General features: G+C 43.4%; 1 protein-coding gene across 5 annotated transcripts in view; it reads left to right on the forward strand.

Moving 5' to 3' along the window:
* The window catches only part of FILIP1 (filamin A interacting protein 1), a 103,298-nt gene that overhangs the window by 77,539 nt on the left and 12,454 nt on the right, over nucleotides 1-13,305 (forward strand). For all 5 annotated transcript variants that reach the window (XM_084284248.1, XM_084284247.1, XM_084284250.1 and 2 more), the window contains one exon: nucleotides 9,946-12,751. In XM_084284248.1, the coding sequence (XP_084140374.1) occupies nucleotides 9,946-12,751 (2,806 nt within the window). The remainder of the gene's footprint in view (nucleotides 1-9,945; nucleotides 12,752-13,305) is intronic.

The following is a 13,305-nucleotide window of genomic DNA, read 5'->3' on the forward strand; positions in this document are numbered from 1 at the left end:
TTTTCCTTCTTATCTGGCCTCACCATGTTGCAAGTGCTGCTTTAGTCAGGAATTCTTGGACTACATCATCCCAATATCCCAATGACAGCATAAACAAAAAGAGACATGACGTTCTGGGGAGCAGGTTAGATTTTTCCAGCCTTTAATGTGACTTAAAAGTGATGGTATTGTTGAGCAATAACAACATACAAAGTGTCTTTATACTTAGATATATTTATATATATATATACACGCACACAATATTCAATTACCATTCAGTAGAAGTTGTGGAGGTTGAAATCCAGTTTGGCCTTTGCTGTGACGTCCTACATGATGCTCTCTCTACCTTTGGCACTGCTGTAGTGGTGGTACCTGGAGTAGTTGGCCTGGTGGTGGAGAACACTTTAATTATTAGGTCCAGTGGGGGCACAGACATACCTCAGCTAGTACTGGCTGGGCAGGCACAGCACTGCCATGCTGTGCCTTCTTTAACAAGTCTTGCATCTGCTGGCTCACAACCAGATGACTTCTGTGTGTTTGTGTCCCATTCCCTGCATTTTTATTTCTAAGTCATGGAGTAAGCTGGGGGATCTGATGGTCTGGGATAAGAGCCCTGTGGGGCGAGCTTGTGGTCACAGGTGCTGCTAGTGGCTATCATGAGGCAGTGTATGTGATATATGTCACCTTGTGTCGATGATCCAACCTATTTTCGGTATCTTCCAGCATACAGTTGGGCAGGTCCTGGAACAGGCTGCCTGGAGAGGTTGGAGGTACCTGAGACTCAGGTAGAGCAGGCCCTGTGCTTGGACCTGCTCTTAGACATCCCCAAGGTCCTTTCTGACCTTGACCATTCTGTGTTTTTATGATTTGGCACTGTCCAGAGGATGCTTTGGGCTTCCTTGGGACTCTGCTCGCACCTGGGTGAGCAGTGGTGGCATTCTGTGATGTGGCGGCCTCCTCAGAGGCCTTGCTGTCCGCTGCTGATCATGGTCCAGCACGTCCACCAGCAGATGGCTCAGCAACTTGCTTGCAAAGTGCTTCGCACCCTTCTGGTATGGATTGCCTCGAGACTGCCAACATGCTGTTGCTACTGATTATTTTGCTAACGCAGGATGCAGACTTTTATGCAGGTGATCTAAAGGATCTAAATGCTTCTGGCGATCCCTCTGGGTGCCAATGGTTGATTTTTATTGTAGTGTTTCCCATTATGTATGTGGTGTTCTCTGGCAATTCTATGCTCAGTTGAGACTCTGATGAGTGTGTAGTAAAAAGAGCCTTGAATAAAGAGCATAAAATCAGTCATTAAGCACCTGCTTTGCAAATGAACACTGTCCAGCTCGTATACAGAGAGTCCTAAGTAAAAATAATGATAGAATAGGGAATTTAATAGTTTCCCAAAAATATAAATACACACTTGTCCATTTTTGTGGATAATGATATTAGATGTGATAAGTTTTCAATGTTTTGGGATATTACAGGCTTCTTGAGAAAAGGGAACAGGAAGAGGAAGAGAAAAGAAAGGGGTAAGGAGAAGGGAAATGGGAAGGGCAAGGGAAGGGAAGAATGGTTTCTAGTTCTCCTGGTAAAGACTGAAGAGGAGACCATGGCCAATCTAGGGAGTCATTTGGCAAATAGAAGGAATCCCCAAATTCTTTTGTGGTAGTTGGGGAACAGAGGTGCTGCTGCAGGACTTTTAAATGCCAGGAGTGGGCAGAATGGTGCTTTGCAGACTTTATGCATACTCTCGGTTGGCCTTGCTACTCTGCATGAATTTTGGAGACCAGACAAGCACACACATTAAGTCCACTGGGGATTTTCAGGTATTCATGCCTCCACCAGCAGCACGAAGCATCCTGGTGAGGGTTCCCCGAGGATCCTTTACCACAACCCCACATACCCCAAGCCCGGAGGGGGCTTGTCGGGTCCCGAGCTTGGCGAAAGGCCACTAAGAGGAGATGCTGCCCGAAGGCCCCCGCGGGCCGGGCAGGGCCGGGCAGGGCAGGGCAGCCCCCTCCCCTCTGCACCCCCCTTCTCCCCGCCACACCCCCGGCCCCGCAGCCCGGCCGCCGCCTTCCCCGCTCCACCCCTTCCCCTGCCCCGAGCCGGCGCGACCGGCGCTGCGGCCGACACCGTGCGGCGGGGACACGGAGGGGACACGGCACGGACACGGCGGGGGGACCTGAGCGACAGCTCCGACCCGCCGGGGGCTGCGGGCTATTCCTTTCGGTAGCTTAAAAAAAAAAAAAAAAAAAAAAAAAAAGTCCATTTATAAGGTAAGATCATGCCAATTTAATAATTATTTTATTTATTTATTATTATTGTTATTACTATTTTGAGTTGGAGCAGCTCCCATCCGTGCGCACGCCACTCGCGAGTTGGATGCCCGGCATAGGCAGGGAGCGGGGGCTGCCCTGGGAGGGGGAATTTTGGGAGCTGCTGCTGGGGCCGGGAAGGAGCCCGGAGGGAGCCCCCCCAGTGCCGAGGGGTGCCCTAGAGCTTTCTGGGGAGAACTGAGCCCCGAGGGGTCAGGGGAGGACAACCACGGGGCTGGCAAACGCGATCGCCGAGCGGAGCGCGGCGCCTTCCTTTCCGATGCTCTGCTCGCCCTCCCTCCCGGCTGGGAAATTAATGGGGGTGTCTTAATTGGGATAGAGGATGGGAAAAAAATGCCTGTCCGGTTGTAATACTGTTTCATTCCCTGAGCAAGTTTCGGTTGTGGTGTTGTTCGTCGAGATCTTTGGTGCGTTCCTTACCTGGAGAAAGTATGGGCAGGTCGGTGGGGCGCTGGACCTCGTAAGGGTTCCTCCTCCTGCCTTACTCACTGTGCGGGCTGACAGACAGCCTCAGCACCGACAGACTGCTTCGGCACAGGGGAATTTCATTTGTACAAAATCAGGGTTAGGAATTTAAAAAAAAAAAAAAAAAAAAGGAGAAAAGTAGCATTGTATGAGACAATCAATGCCAATGTAAGACGATTTCCTAAATCGAGAAGATGTTTTCCATGATATAATTTGGGCACTGTCATGTAGTTTTGAAGTAGCAGGAGTATTAATTTGCTTTTAATTTTATTTTATGCAATCACTTCTCAAAAGTTAATTCAGCAGTGAAGAATATGTTTGTTGTTTTTTTACACTTTAATTTTGCATAGTAAATAGCCACAAAAATGTGTCCTTAGGTTCACTAGAACTGGTAACTATTTTTTTTTTTTTAACAAGTTGTATTTGTTTTCATAGTTGACCCTGTGATAACAGAACAGCATCTCGGGAAGTTCTGTAGCAAGGCAAAACAAGCAGATGCCTCTTTGTTAGTCAGCTTTAAAGTCTGATGAATTGAAAGGAGAAAGGAGCACAAATGTAGTTTGTTTATTGCTTTTCCTGCCCTAGGACCTGATCTCATTCACATCTTTCTTCTGTCAGCTGAGATGCATATAGGTGTATAAGGTATAATCAGGCCTGAAGCTGATGATTTGAAAGAGCTGTCTAATTTTCAGTTTTCTAGCTTAAGTGCTGTTAGGCCTGATTGTTGCTTCCTAGGGAGCCTGGCCACCTTCTGCCTCTGCTTAGTTTGAGTTGAAATTGTAGGTCCTCAGAGTCCTTGAGTCCAGCCTGGTGGCTGGGACACAGAGGCAGTCAGAAATGGAGAAGTGGAGAATTTCCCAGTGGCCATAGAAATAATCTTCAAAGTCAGCTGTTATACATTAAACAGAAAAAAAAAAAAAAAAAAAAAAAAAAGAAAAATAAAGAGGGAACTGCTTTATTAAATTAAAGTACCTCTTGGTGGTGTTTGTTGTCCCTGGATTCTAGCACTCAGCCCCTCACATCACCTAATGGGCAGCAGCTTTTGACCTCCTGCTAGGAAGTTGTCTAGTCTGTCTAACACTGCACCAATGCAGTACTGACTCTTCAGGGCTCAAGTGGAAAGGCAGAAGAGAGGAGCTTGTGAAGGTGTTTTCTTGCCCAGTCCTTCCTCAGGACAGCTGTGTGAGTGGCAGAAACGCTGCCAGCTGGTGTGGTTGGCCCCTCGTGGAGGAAGCAGCCTTCACCAGCTGCCAGCCAGCTTATCCTTGGAGTGACTGTGTCCTTGTTAGTGTGCTTCTCTTAACCCTCACTTCCCAGCCACACACAAAATAGGGTAGAAGTCATTACATCACATCACAACAAGCTTTTAGGAGTTGAAATGGTGAAGGAGGTACTACAGGAGAAGTACATCTGAGGTGGCTTTGTGCTAGAGCAGCAGTAAAGAGCTCTGTGGACCTCCAGGTTATGTATAAACTTAGCTAAAAGGTGCTCCTGAGATCTTACCTGCTTCCCATCCTCCTTCCCATCCTTCTATCTGGTGTTCCCTCTGCTGCCCCTGGCTTGATAGTGCGGGAAATACCTCTTCAAATATCTCTGGCTTACTCTCTGTGTTGGCCCCTCTTGTGGGTTCTTCATTAAACACTTGGAGATACCTTGAAAGCTTAACTTAGTCTTCTTGCACTGGGGGGAGCTAAACTAGGCCAGCACAGCTAAAGTGTGGTGCCAAAATGTTGATGTGTTGATGCACACATGAACTGCTCATTTCAGGTCATGTTCTGCCTTACCAGGGTTTCCTCGCATAGCTGAATTCCCAATTTCTGCCTTAGAGGTGGGAAAGGCTGTGCAGTCATTGGAGATGTTTTTCTTATCTTGATGGAAGCACTCTGACAAAAGGAAATGGAAAGTGCAGTGCAAACTCTGGTATAATTTTCAATAAATGTTTTGGGGGCTTTTCACTTTTACATGCTCTGCTTAAGACATTCTGAAATGAATGCTTCCATAAGAGGACAAGTGGCTTACTGGAAATCACCAAGCATCTTGCCCTGGATAACTGAAACTTCTTTGTGTTTTCTTAAAAGATTGTAAGCCATCTTGGAGAATTGCTCTCTTATCAGCTGTCAGTGCTAGGCATGGCTTTTATAGTTCCCAGTTTGCTGTTTTGATTATAATTCAAATGCATTCATAAAGATTATGGTCCTTTAGAAAGCAAGAAAATGCTTACTGATCACTATTTGCAATCTTTCTGCAAATGTAGGCAAGAACTAATGCTTGATTTTGGCTCAGGTCTTGCTGCTGTTACTTCTTCTACCATTTACAAATAAAATAAGTCCCATCTGAAATCCAGTAATGCTCATCTAAGTTCTGGTATGAAGTTATCACTGTGTCTTTCAAAACCACCAAAACATCATTCTCCAGCTCTAAGTTATAATTTGTGTTGGAGTCTCACTCAAGTCTGAGAGGAGATGCTGTGAAAATAGTAATGTGGGGTTCCTCCTGCACGTCTCAGCAAGCAAATGTGACATATGCAGAAGTAAACCAGCAAAAACAGTGTATATTGCTAAAATAAGTCTGTCGCTTTAATGCTTCAATTAATTGATCAGAGTTAAGGGAACGTTAAACCACCCTGATGGCTAACCAGCAGCATTAATCCAGTGCAGACTCCAGCAAGGAGCCCTTTCAGCCCTTGTTCATTCCCACTGGAAGGACTGGAGAGCCGTCTGTGTCCTATGTCACCCATCCTTTGGGGCATAGTCAGTGTCCCTCGTAAGGCAGGAGCAGTGCTTGCAGCAGGCTGAAGCCCTGCCTGTGCTGGAGAACTCTTCCTTCACAACATACCCAACGTGCCTCTTTACAAACCCAGTCTGCACTGTAATCCAGAACTGTCTCTTGCAAAGACGTTGACACAATAGCCAGACTTTCTGGCAGCAGGCATCTGGCTGAGGGGGGAAAATTGTATGGTTTTGGCCAGGTTTCCAAACGGAAAAAATGCCTTCTAGACCTGAAGGAGTGATTAGCCCCAGCCTGAGCAAGTAATTCGGGACAGGTAGGACAAAGCATAGACATATAACCATAACAAAAGAAGTGGAGCAACATCCCTGGAGGGACAGGGCTTGGCAGATATCAGCATCCCAGCCCACTTCTGACAATCTGAAGCATGGAGGAGCGAAGGGGAAGCAGAAAGACCTTGTGCAATGAAATGCTTCAGCACCAAACCCGCAGGAAGGAGGGCAGGGAGGGCCTGGTGCCCACTCCCTCACACCTCCACTCTTGCTGGCTGTTTCCAGCACATGGCTCATCAAGAATGTTAAAACCAAGTCTGTAGCTGCTCTTCTTCCACTCTTGTGTCTGCAAATCGACTGATTTATGAAAATCTTCCTGTTCTTAATCCTGTGGTTGGTTTTGTGCTGTCATGGCACAAACCATGCCAGGCTGTGCCAGAAGCTTCAGTAGGCCGGTGTCCTGCCCTGGCACCAGGATCGGGTGCCTCTTCCATTGTGGTACAAAATTAGGGAATGGTGTTGTCCTAGGATGTTTTTAACTGAGGCAGCTAACAGTTTGCATATAATTGTACGTAAGGATTTGCTATTTTATTTACCCAATTTACTGTAAAGGGGAAAGGAGGGTACTGCGCCAAGCTCAGCAGCGCTTTTCACTGAGAAGCAGGTGTTATGGTGAAGCAGTTACAATGCGTTGAGCAGATCTGCCTTCCCTTCATCCCTACTGTGGTCTGTATGTTTGAGTCCTTTATACTTTTATTGATGAATGCAGATAATATAATTATACCCAAATATTTCTCATCTCTTAAAAAAAAGGCAAACCAAGACAGAAAATACAAGGACTGGACTCAGAGTGCCAAACTGTTGGCTTGTCAGTATTTTGACTAGCTCACATTTCATTATTAAAATGCTGCCTTTTTTTTTTTTTTTTTTTTGCATATTTTGACCCTGAATGCAGGTGTTTTCAACCTCCTGACAACCCAGAATGCAGTTGCTCCAGACAAATACATTAAGGACACACGTGCTCTGAGTCTCTGAGGTGCTTTCAGAGTTTCATCAGAGCCCACGCAGGTCGGTGTCACTTAGCAAACACCAGCAGCAGCAGCAGTCAGATGAAAAGCCTGGTAGCAGAGCAGTTGTGAGGGTCAAGATGGGGCAACACCACTTTGCAGTCCTGCTGAAATTCCAGTTTAGCCACTGAGGTATGAGAGTTGTACAGCAGACAAAAGCAGGAGTGAGCTTCAAGTCAACTTTATTATAGTGGTTAGAAATACCGCGGAAGAGGTGTAGATATTGTTTATTTCTTTGGCACCTGTGCAGCTTTCCCATCCATCCCTCACAGAAGCAGCTTCCCTGGCTGTGGAAAACAGAAGTGTCATCAAGTGTCGGACTTCTGTGAAAGCTCACTTGCCAGATCCTAGGCAGTCCGGTTTCACTGACTAAAGGCTGAGGCAGAATAGAAGGCTCCATGATGTTTCCTACCTTGTTCAATATGCATACATAAGCTAATTCACCTAGTTGTATTGGCACAGTTATGGTATTTTTGCTTTTCCCAGAGGTGCAAGTCCCGTTATTCCACACTGCTGACTCTCCTAAGAGTTGCAGCATGGCAGTAACAGGCAGTAATGTTCTTTCTTCTCCATTTGCTCTGTCTCATCCCTGGCTTAGTTTATCAATCAGGTGTTGGTTTTGTTTGTTTGTTTGTTTGTTTGTTTTCAGAGAGGGATTGTCTCAGCAGCATTCCCCACTAGGTTCTCAGATAACTGTGAGGCCAGTGAATTGTTTTGCACTCTGCATAGCATCCTGGCTTCATTGTACCTCCTATAGCAACTGCTGGGTAAAAATCACACATGCCCTTTACGAACAGCCTAGGAATTAAAAATCATACACAATTTTCTGAGCATCTCTACATAGAGATAGGCTTTCAGAAGGGAATATTTTTTAAAAGAAAACAAAAGAGTCTTCTGTTCTTTGAATTTATAGGTGCCACTTTATTTTTTTTTTTTTAAAGATCTTGCATTCTTGTATATATGTTCGTGACTTTGGGAGCTGGTTTGTTCAGAGCTCCGCCAGGCTAGTTCCCACTGTTCTGTTGTGGCAAAAAAAAAAAAAAAAAAAAAAAAAAATATATATGTGAGAGCACGCATCCTATTTCTTTATAAATGTAGCCTGGGAGAGAGAGGGAGAGTTCTTGGCAGAAACTTTTGCATGAAGCAGTGTGATGGAGTAGCTAGGGAATATATTTCATGCTAATAAAGTTCCTCCTTTGGTGTGAAAAGGGAGTGCTTTGTGAGTGGCAGCAGGTCTTTTTTTACCTTTTGACATTCTAACGTGACCCATAGTGAGGCATATGCCAGCATGTTTTTTCAGTCCTTTCCAAAGAGTTGCCAAAACTAAAGAGATTTTTTTTTGTGACCCAGCAAGGTTGGCTGCAAGGTTTGTTTGTTTTTCCCTCTCCTGCTGGTTCCTACTATTCTCTTACTCCCACATCCTATCCGACTCTTGTTTTCAAATGCATTCTTCAGCCTTCTCCTTCCCTACCTACTGCATCCTGTTCAGCTTTCTGACTTCCTTTTCTTTTCTGATAGCTTTGCATTCTAGTTCCTGTTCCTTCTGGTCCCCGAGGGACAAAGAGTGAAACATTAATAGTTGCTGGAAAACCAAGTGAATGTGGCTAGTTTTATGAGTTTAGAGTTCAGGTGAGCGCTCTGGGAGACATTGCTGGTGTTTCACTTTGTGCCCCGGAGCTCCCTGCACCACTTCATTGCTGGGGCAGCAGAGAGGAGTGTGTACCTGGGCTTCACCCACTGCCATGTACAGTACAGCATTTTACATAGCAATACTGATTAAAGTCAGTCTTTGCTAAGATTTGGATCTTTCAGTTACTACAAGTCAAATTGTGGTGGCAAATTGCTCTGCTGTTACCACCTTATTGTTTGTCGCAGTTAAAAGAAGTTTAAATGTTTCAGGCATAGGGTGAGCAAAACAAGTGGACGTGAAACATTACACTTCTTTATATGGGAGTTGTAGGTGCTTTGACAGTGATTTGAAAAACGTCATTTCACAATAAATTAAGCATGCATGCCTGTATCTTTTCTAAATCATACTGCTGTTTTTACAGTAACGCTCTTATATTAGTAGGGGATATATTCCTGTGTTATCTGTACCTCTTTATCAGTTGAGGATCACCATCCTCATAAGTCTGTGCTTTTAATATATGCAGATGTCAATGCAAATGTCTTGTGCTGATGTCAACGTATTCTCACTATAAATCACAGATACAAAGTACCTATGAGTGTGCTTCACTTTCCCATTGAAATGTTGTATAGGTAATGGGTAATGCATTTTCCCATGCTGGAAAATGTAGGTCTATATTATCGTTCTGAGGATAGATCTGATTTGTGTTTTTATATTGTCTGAAAATACAGCTTTAAAGGCTGTATAGTAGAGAATTTTCCAGCTACAGTTAGCTGTAGCCAAAGGTTTGATGGGTCTGACCTTTGTAGTCAACAATATCTGCTATTGGAAATGGAAATGCAACAGGGAGAACAAACCTCTCAACATAAGAATTGCTTTGCTGGCAAATTTCTCTTACTGCAAATTTCTTATGCCTGGGATGCCCAGATGGTTATCAGTCATGTGCTAACATATTCTTTTGTCCAGCTGGTTTGTTTATAACCAGGATTGATCCATTTATCTAGTTGCATTAGTCTTTTTTTTTTTTTTTTTTTTTTTTAAATCTTATTTTACACATTCTTATGTATGTAAGACATTATTGAGGGAATCACCTTTTAAAAAAAGTTCAGTATAAATGGATTGGTGAATAGATATATCTGTCCTGATATACCCTTATCAACATTATCCTAGCTGAGAAATAAATGTAAAGGAGTTAAAAACTGGTGTGTCTGCTATCTATACATGTATAAGATTTCACTGTTTTTCAGAATTCTAGATGATTATTTATAATCTTCTCTTAATTTTATAATTTAAAATAGTTTGTCTTGGGAATGTAAGTGTGATAGGTAGTTACTTGTTGGAAGGCTACCTACGTTATTAATGGAGGAAAAAAATCCTAATAAAATGAAAGTGAGTTAAAAATGGAGAAAAACACCAAACTGAGAAACGTGCCAAATATGTATATACTTTAACGTATTTGTTGTAACTTGTTTCAGGTTGAAGAAACTTCTTGAGCAGGAGAAGATCTACCAAGCCCGTAAGGAGAAAGAACATACAAAGAGACTCAGTAAACTAAGAGAAGAACTTGTCAAGCTCAAGTCATTTGCACTCATGCTGGTGGATGAAAGACAAATGCATATTGAACAACTTGGTCAGCAAAGCCAGAAAATACAAGATTTAAATCAAAAACTAAAGGAAGAAGAAGAAAAGCTTAAAATCATTACTGCAAAAGCAAAAGAGGATGGACAAAAACTGATGAAGTTAGAGACAGAACTTGAACACAAAACATCATCATTTTCTCAAGAACATGAGGAGATGACGGCAAAACTGGCTAATCAAGAGTCACATAACAGACAGCTAAGGCTTAAGTTGGTTGGGTTGACTCGCAGAATAGAGGAGTTAGAAGAAACTAACAAAAGTCTTCAAAAAGCTGAGGAGGAACTTCAAGAACTAAGAGATAAAATAGCAAAAGGGGAATGTGGGAACTCTAGCTTAATGGCAGAAGTGGAAAACCTTCGCAAGCGTGTGCTTGAAATGGAGGGAAAAGATGAAGAGATCACAAAAACCGAATCCCAGTGTAAAGAACTGAAAAATAAACTGCAAGAGGAAGAGCACCATAGCAAAGAGTTGAAACTTGAAGTGGAAAAGTTGCAGAAGAGAATGTCAGAACTGGAGAAGCTGGAAGAGGCTTTCAGTAAAAGTAAGTCTGAATGTACCCAGCTACACATAAACTTGGAGAAAGAAAAGAATTTAACTAAGGATTTGATAAATGAGTTGGAAGTGGTGAAGACTCGAGTGAAAGACCTTGAGGCATCAGAAAGTAAGTTGGAAAAGGCTGAAATAAGCTTAAAAGATGACCTTACAAAGCTGAAGTCGTTTACTGTAATGTTGGTTGATGAACGGAAAAATATGATGGAAAAAATAAAGCAGGAGGAAAAAAGGGTTGAGGGTCTAAACAAGAATTTTAAAGTTGAACAAGGGAAAGTTATGGATGTAACAGAGAAGCTGATAGAAGAAAGTAAGAAATTTTTGAAACTGAAATCTGAAATGGAGGAAAAGGTGTCTAGTTTGACAAAGGAAAGGGATGAGTTGATTGGCAAACTGAAAAGTGAAGAAGAAAAATCCTCTGAGCTAAGCTGTAGAGTTGACCTGTTAAAGAAAAGAATTGATGGAATGGAGGAAGTAGAAAGAGAAATTACGAGAGGTCGAACCAGAAAAGGACCAGAGCATGGTTGTCATGAGGACAACAAGATTAAGGAGCTTACCATTGAAATTGAAAGACTGAAAAAACGTCTCAAACAATTGGAAGTGGTTGAAGGAGATTTGATGAAGACAGAAGATGAATATGATCAGCTAGAGCAGAAATTTAGGACTGAGCAGGATAAAGCTAACTTACTTTCTCAACAGCTGGAGGAGATGAAGCTCCAGATTGCCAAAAACAAAGCAATAGAAAAAGGTGAAGCAGTGAGCCAGGAGGCAGAGTTGAGGCACAGATTTCGTCTGGAAGAGGCTAAAAGCAGAGATTTGAAAGCAGAAGTTCAAGCTCTTAAGGAGAAAATCCATGAGCTGATGAACAAAGAAGACCAACTTTCTCAGCTTCAGGTTGATTACTCAGTTCTGCAGCAAAGGTTTATGGAAGAAGAAAATAAGAACAAGAGCATGGGACAGGAGGTTCTGAACCTAACAAGGGAGTTAGAGCTTTCTAAGCGTTACAGCCGTGCTCTGAGGCCCAGCATAAACGGACGAAGAATAGTCGATGTTCCTGTGACATCCACTGGTGTGCAAACAGATGCTGTAAGCAGTGAAGCAGCAGAAGAAGAAACTCCAGCTGTGTTTATACGAAAATCCTTCCAGGAAGAGAATCACATCATGAGCAATCTGCGACAGGTAGGCCTGAAGAAACCCATGGAGCGTTCTTCAGTCCTTGAGAGATATCCTCCAGCAGCGAATGACCTTGCAATGAGGAAATCTTGGATACCATGGATGAGGAAGAGGGAAACTGGGGCTCAGGGAACTCCAGATAAAGGAGCCCGAGCCCATGGTAGTCCAGCGCATCCTGGGGAGGTTGTCCTTTCGCCAAAACAGGGTCAGCCTCTTCATATTCGGGTGACACCAGATCATGAGAACAGCACAGCTACTTTGGAGATAACTAGTCCAACATCAGAGGAGTTTTTTTCAAGTACAACTGTCATTCCTACTTTGGGAAATCAGAAGCCACGAATAACCATAATTCCCTCTCCAAATGTTATGCCCCAAAAAGGAAAAGGCAGCGAAAGTCCAATGGGCCCAGACCGTTCTATGTCTCCAGTCACGATTACAACATTCTCCAGAGAAAAGTCTCCAGATGGAGGGAGAGCACCCTTCGTCGACAGACCTGCATCACCGATTCAGATTATGACAGTATCAACATCTGCAGCACCAACAGAAATCTCTGTTTCTCCTCAGTCACAAGACACGACCATGGGAAGGGCTGTCTTCAAAGTTACACCAGAAAAACAAACCGTCCCAACTCCAATCCGGAAATACAACGCCAACGCCAACATTATTACAACAGAAGACAACAAAATCCACATCCACTTAGGTTCCCAGTTTAAACGCGCTCCTGGTGCCACGCTGGATGGTGCAAGTCCTGTGATAACAGTCAGACCAGTGAACATAGCAGCCGAGAAGGAGGTTGTCACTGGCACCGTCCTTCGATCACCCCGGAACAACCTGTCCTCGCGACCTGCAGCGAGCAAAGTGACAAGCACTATCACTATAACTCCTGTTACTACGTCTTCCACACGAGGAACACAGTCAATGGTAAGCAGCATGGTCTCATGGTCTCATTTTGTAGTCTCTGTGGTAAGGAGAAGGGAGATCATAGTTTGGGTTTGGGACACCAGCAGGGCAAGAATGGGTGGGAAGAGGATAAAAACTCTTGACTTCCCTACATTTATTTCAGATATAAGCTCAAACATAAATTCAGAATTTACCTGATTTCCCTGTGGTGGAAATGGATATTTTTATACCAGCATTGGACACTAGTATACTTTTGGCATTATCTCCCAAAGGATCAACTCTGAAAAGAAATCCCTGCAAAGTTACTGAAAATAATGTCAGTCCTGTAAAATTCCAACTGAAAGGAGAGGGACAAAGAATGATGGAGCAAGAAACTCTATTTTTATTTTTCCGAAGTGCAAATTCTGACTCCTGAAAATACTCCTAATAGGTTTTAGCCCAGCTGGAGAGTCTTCAGAGTCTGATCACGCAGGCTGGTATTTCTTTGGTAGAATCCCCTTACATTTATAATTTAATTAAGATCTGCTGTACTGAACTCCAAAGGAATGAATAGCCAGACATGGTATCATTGCTTT

This window comes from Netta rufina, assembly GCF_964035555.1.
Source record: "Netta rufina genome assembly, chromosome: 3".
Lineage (NCBI taxonomy): Eukaryota > Metazoa > Chordata > Aves > Anseriformes > Anatidae > Netta > Netta rufina.